Raw genomic sequence first — 6,785 nt, 5'->3', positions numbered from 1 at the left:
TGTTGTAATAAAAGCGTGTTTTTAGTTTTTTTAACTATAATTTTATTATATATATAGATTACCTTTCGTCATAGTCGCCGATCGTCAGCATCAGTACAATGGCTGTCGATGGCCGTATCGTCACTTTTACTGCCGATGACGATATTCAGCATAGGCCGGTTTTAATAATAAGCGATATACCAAGGTACGTAATGCCCTCCACGGCGAAAAACTCAGCTGTCGCCCCAACACCACCTTGTTAAATACACCTTGGTACATACAGTTGCGCTCACCTAAATAGCACAGTTTTGTTTGTTACAATATTGACAATGTTTTACGCGATAAGTTTTTTTCGTTAATTTTTTATAAAAATATACAGTATATTTTGCTTTGCTGCCTCTATGCTTAAGTGCACATTTAAGATATCTACCCCAAAATGCGTATCAGAGGCATTATTTTTAACATTTATAAGGAAACTGCTCCGATAGATGCATTTAGCATACCTGCACATTGGCGATACCTGCCTTAAAAATTGTGCGACTAGTATCAATTATCAAAGAAAGTATTACGTTTACCTGCACTGGCCCTACAATTATCTAATTTTACAACTTTTTATTTATTTTGTTCATCTCGCAGAACAACGAAAATGGCTATAAATTTATGTAGTTATATAGATAATTAGATACTATTCGGTAAAAATTTCGCTTGCAGTAATTTCTACGTGGTAAGTGCTTCTCTATTATTTGGTTTCATAGGAATTTGGATACCTTCCTCATTGAAGTAGTAAAGAATATTCGCTTAAGTGCCTTTTCGGTTAAGTGCACAAGTTTTTCGTGCAAAGAAGGATGTGCAGCTAAGCAAAATATACTGTAGTAAATTCTTTAACATAAACTACATAAGTCAAAGTTTACAATTGTCGGGTAAAACATTGTGAATATTGTAACAAAAAAAAACTGTGCTATTTAGGTGAGCGCCACTGTACATACATATATCCCTGGTCATAATAATAGGGAACGACGTTTTTAACAGTTTTGACTATTTTTCATTTGTACAAAATTTGAAATACGTATTTATATGGTGTTTATTTTTTGAGTAAGACTTTTATAAAAAGTTAATAAACAATAAACAACCAAAAGCAAAATTGTCAAAACTCGTAAAAATATCGTGTACCTATTATTATGACCAGGGGTGTACATATAGATGAAATTTCTGTTACTTTAACAATTCTGTTTTATTAATAAAAACACAAGTTTCATTGTTGGAATCAACGAATAAAGGTGTTCTTACACAATATGTATTTGCATGTGTACATGTCACTTTTTTGAGTCATATGTAATTGTATATGGGTGTCAAATTCATTATATTTGGTTAGCGTTTACACGATATGTATTTGAATATGTACTTTTATTTGACATGGCAGCTGATTTAGTGTCAACAAAAATTACTTACAGTTTGTGAAAAATAATTAAATGGAAATTTCCGATGGACGCAAAAGATAAAAAAATTGCTTTGTGCGCTATTGTAATGTCTGTTGCTACAATGCGAAAGAAAAGGAGTAAAGTTAAAAGATCGCGGCGGCAAAGAGCTCTATGGAGTGAAAAGTGGTTACTGCGAAGAGATTCCGGCCGAGGATTGGCTTCAATGGCTATGACGGAGCTGTGCGTGGAAAAACCAAAAGCTTTCAAGAAATTTGCCAGGATGTCAACAAATACATTCTCTGAACTACTAGGGAAACTTACTCCATTTATTGCAAAGCAAGACACAGCGATGCGTCAAGCAATCTCTCCCAGCACGAGGTCACTATATGTCATATATGTATGTATTTTATAGCATTATATATGTATATATGTACTAGCTTATACTCGTGGGTTTGATTAATTTTAGTTTAATAATTTTAATTTTATATACATACGTATATATGTACGTACATGTTACATGTATACATACGTATATATGTACATACATGTATATATGTACGTACATGTTATAAATCAATTTTCCTTTGGGTTGCTTATAACACTTCGGTTTTTAGCCACCGGGGAACGATTTAGTCAATTATCTTTCGGCTTCCGAACATCAGATTCAGCAATTTCACAAATTGTATCAGAAACTTAAAAAGCTATTTACTTAGTTTTAAGAGACGATTTTTTAAAGGTAAATTGACAAATATGAGACATTTTACTAATTGCTTAAACTATTTTTTGTTATAGATGCCCCAGAAGAGCAATGAATGGCGCATTGTGACAGATGAATTTGAAAGGAAATGGAATTTCCCCCGTTGCTTAGGAACTATAGGTTTGTAGCATGATACAAAAAAGAAGGTAGTTCCATTTAATGACATTCGTTGTTGTTGTTAACCATTTGACTTTTAATAAAATTGTGACATTTCATCAAATTCATGCTACCTGATCACTAGAAAAAATATTTTTTTGAAAGCAGAAGATTTTATCAGTACATTCAAAGATGTGGAATATGATGGACTTTAAAATTATACCGCCTACATAATTTCGAAAATGGGGTTGATGACTAGGGTTCAGAACGCATGAGGAAAGTGATCAAAATTATACTTACATATCGTCGTTTATACTACGTTCAAATTTGCCCCGTTTAACTTGTTAAATGAAAAAGAGCTTTTTGGAAAACACAATCGTCCACATTGAACATTTGGAGTTAACCTTGACGGTTGTTTGATTACCAATAACAATTCGAAACAAATATTCAAAATCAAGTCTTTGTGTTTCAATTTGTTTTGTGCGAATGTCTGCTTCTTGATATTAACGCATACGGATAACTTAGAGACTTCAAAATGTTTAGTTCGTATGCACTATTTATCTCTGCGTACGATGAGACCTCATGGGAAATAACTAATTACCGCCTGGGACTCTTTTTAGACAGGCAGACATGCATACAATTATGATATTTTTTGATAATTTTTAATTTTTAATAATTTCCTGAATATAAATTTTTTGAACGTAGGCGTGTCAAATGAAAGCTTTTGGGTCTTTCTGATTGGCCGGAGCAGAAAGCTTTCTGATACAACTCTGCGCTGAACTGGTTTTCAAACGAGTTAAAGATTTAACCGGTTAAATTTTCCAACAACAATTGCATGGGATTTAAATAGTTTATGAACTTCTTTTGTTCATTGAACTGGTTCAAGCCCATTTAACATGTTTAGCTCGTCAATTTGAACAATTTGAACGTAGTATTAAAGTACAAAACCGCGTATCGTCGTTCTGCAAAACCGCGTAACTGACATTTTTGCCAAAAATTGGATTTTCTCACACAAGCTCTTGGCTCGAGCCTTATCCATCCGTCCAGAAATATGCTAGCAAGAAATGCGATTGATTTATAAAAAAGATAATAATTTTGAAATATGAGTGTTTTTACTCTCTAGGAAATAATTTATGCAACTTCACATACGCAGTTTTGAATTTTGTTGATACGCGGTTTTGTACTTTATACGACGATATGTTAATTGTTTATTGGAGGGTGGTCTGTTTAAGCCGACTTCAGGTTTTTGCATACATTAGAAACTTTAAGTTCAAAATTTGTGAAAGCTAATTTGTTGCAAAATCTGATGAGATAATTAAAAGTAAATTTAAACCAAAATATAAAAAGGTTTTATTTGGGAAGAACATTCTTAAGAATTAGATTTTTAGATCGCATGATTGCATTCAAAATAAGAAAACGAAAAAAATAACAGCATAATGCGCGCGTGGTTTTTATTATAATATAAAAAGAACAATTACGATGAAGTCTTCTTTAATAGTCTATATTTTATATATTTTGAATAAAAAATAGTGCGAGCTACGTAAGTAAAAGAAGTACCAAGCACTGATAATGGTTTTTGATTTGAAATATTACAACATTGGTATAAATATGGGAAGGAAAATACTCAGATTTATTGTATTAATATTATCAAAGTGGCAAGGCCGATGATAATACTCACAATTTATGAAACTTCAAAAAAATTTATTATCCGTCAAAAGTTGTTTATTGAAACTACCTTCTTTTTTGTATCATGGGTTTGTAGTGCCTAAACCGATTCTAAGTTCATACATACATATTTTTATTTTTGGTTATCGCAGACGGCAAACATATAGCGATTCGTTACAAAAAAGACTATGAGTCTTATTTTTACAACTATAAAGGATTTCACAGCGTTATTTTGCTAGCCATAGTCGACGCAAATTATAAATTTGTATATGTAAATGTTGGAACGAATGGAAGAGCCAATGATGCCGCAGCCTTCAATGAGTCATCTTTTCTTGAAGGACTAAAAAGTAATGCATTTAACATTCCACCGGATTCAAAACTACCGGGCACTAATGAAACGGTTCCATTTGTATTTGTGGCAGATAACGCTTTCAAGTTGCCTTCTCGTATATTAAAGCCACATGGCCAACGTTCAAGCGATTACCACAAAATTTTTAACTACCGCTTAAGTAGGGCCAGACGAGTAGTTGAGAATGCGTTTGGAATATTGGCAAATAGATAAGTATGTACATATATATACAAATGTACATGCACGCACTAAAGAAAATGATTTCTCAGCAATGCAGCAGTCCTCACCGATGAAAAATTACTTTCTCCTTTCCGAACCTTCACAAAATCGGATAGAAAACTAAGCTTCTTATACCAAAACGCAGTTGGGACGTAAACTTCGTCAGCGCCAGCTCCACTTTTCTTATTGCTACACTTTGCAACTTCTCGCGTGAATTGTCCACGCAAGTAGTTAATTTTTGCCTATAAATGGTATAAAAGGAAAAACATTACAATCGTTGTAAATGTATTTATATACCTTTACGTCAGCGGGCCGAATTCCTTAGCGCTTGGTACCGCGCATGTTTATTATGGTAAAAATTGTTCTTTGGATTATACAAACACTCAAATGACTCCCACAATTCAATTAGATGCATTCCAACTAAAATTTTTGTAGTTTTGGTGTATGAATGTTTTAAACATAAAGCACAACAGTTTACCTTCTTGGATTCTTTATCCATATTTGCAAAATTATTTAAAATTACTTTTGAGTGCGCAAATAAACGTTTTATAACAGCAATATTGGAAAACGAAATATAAGAAGAACAGCTGATTCTATCTGTTTGTCAGATGAAAATAGAAACATTTCTATTTCGTATGTACGTGCATCTGCTTTGTACATTAGCAAATCTAATTTGTCTTTACACGCTTTGTTTGCATTTTCATATGTAAAAAGTGGCATGTACACATACAAATACATATCGTGTAAGAACATCTTAAGTAATTTTATTTATAACCGGAATTTTTAATTCAAATCAAATCATATGAAACAGGTACATAGTAGCATTAGATAGCACTAGTTTACAATAACCAATAACACTAGTTTACAAGAAAGCTGACCTCTCTACCATAATCTTTTACGTACAATTTTCCTCTGAATCCACATACAGTCAGCGTCAAAAATATGAATAGCCAGACGTTTCTTTATTTATATTTTCCATACCAAATTTTTCTTATTTTTTTTTTTATGAAAATATAGTTAGTTCAACAGCAAAAACCAGCAGAATCAGTTTTTTCAATTTCATATATAACTCGGGAAAATTCAAGAACTACCAACAAATTTTCATCAAAATTTTCAACTTTTCAATTCCATTTCTTAGAAAAATTCTGGGTATGCAGTTTTGTAGCCCATTAAATTTTAGTATAATAAGGTGAAGGTTTCAAGCCTATAAAAATTACCGTTGATTTTTGAGAATTTTTTTTCGAGGGTGTTGCGCATTTTCTTCCATATAAAAACAGATTTTGTTCATGCGTTATATAGAAGAAAATGCGAAACACCCTTGACAAAAAAAATTTTCAAAAATCAACGGTAATTTTTAAAAACTTAAAAGTTGCGCCTTATTATATTAAAGTTTAATGAGCTACAAAACTGCATACCCAGAATTTTTCTAAGAAATGGAATCGAAAAGTTGAAAATTTTTATGACAATTTTTTGGTAGGTCTTGAATTTTCCCCGAGTTATATATAAAATTTAAAAAATCGGTTCTGCTAGTTTTTGGTGTAGAATGAATTATGTTTTTATAACAAAATAAAAACAAAAATGGTATGGAAAATATAAATGAAAAAAATCGTCAAAACTTCAGGGTATTCATATTTTGGACCCTGACTGTATATCGTCAGATATAAAGAAAGTTTTCGAAATATTTCAGAATTTCGGCTTTTTTAAATCTGAAAAAAGTTCTCTCAAGTACAAATTTTTGGACATAGTTGGCCAATCTGAAATTTTTCTTTTACATAAATGGAGTTTATTAAATTTTCCATCATCCAAGTCAAAAACATATTCGAACCGGATTAGTAGATTAGGAGCTACACATTGACAAGTGCATAAATTTTTGCGAAATTTCAAAACAAAAATTGCCGTCGGTACAAATATCATCATAAAAGGATTTGATAACTTACGGATTTTTTCTTGGATGTAAAGGCATGATATTTTATAAAAACATTAAGACAGCTTATCTAAATTGAATAATACATAAATGTGAAAATAATAGGCACTTGGGTAAAATACATGCAAAAGGCTTTCATAAAAATCTTAATGGGTTAATGTATTTATAAAATATCATCCAAGAAAAAATCCGTAAGTTATCAAGTTCTTTTATGATAATATTTTTAATAACATTAATTCAAAGGAACTCAAGATTTTTTCTTTGTAAAATTTGTTCATGCATTATGTGACCAATTTAGTCTGCCTTCATTGTTAAAATATGCCATGAACTTCTGCCGAATAGCTTCTGCTTCTCCCCTTCGCGGATTGTATTGACTTG

At 31.8% G+C, this 6,785-nt stretch overlaps 1 protein-coding gene across 1 annotated transcript in view; it reads right to left on the bottom strand.

Annotated features, from left to right (window-relative positions):
• LOC118748192 overlaps positions 1 to 6,785 on the bottom strand; it is a 39,900-nt gene that overhangs the window by 30,528 nt on the left and 2,587 nt on the right. The window contains exon 3 of the mRNA XM_036482572.1: positions 4,552 to 4,725. Within this exon, the coding sequence (XP_036338465.1) occupies positions 4,552 to 4,725 (174 nt within the window). The remainder of the gene's footprint in view (positions 1 to 4,551; positions 4,726 to 6,785) is intronic.

The sequence above is a fragment of the Rhagoletis pomonella genome, unplaced genomic scaffold (genome assembly GCF_013731165.1).
Source record: "Rhagoletis pomonella isolate Grant_MI unplaced genomic scaffold, Rhpom_1.0 Rhpom_scaffold_00001, whole genome shotgun sequence".
NCBI lineage: Eukaryota > Metazoa > Arthropoda > Insecta > Diptera > Tephritidae > Rhagoletis > Rhagoletis pomonella.
Note: the sequence above shows the minus strand (reverse complement) of the source record. Positions and strands in the feature narration are given on the sequence as shown.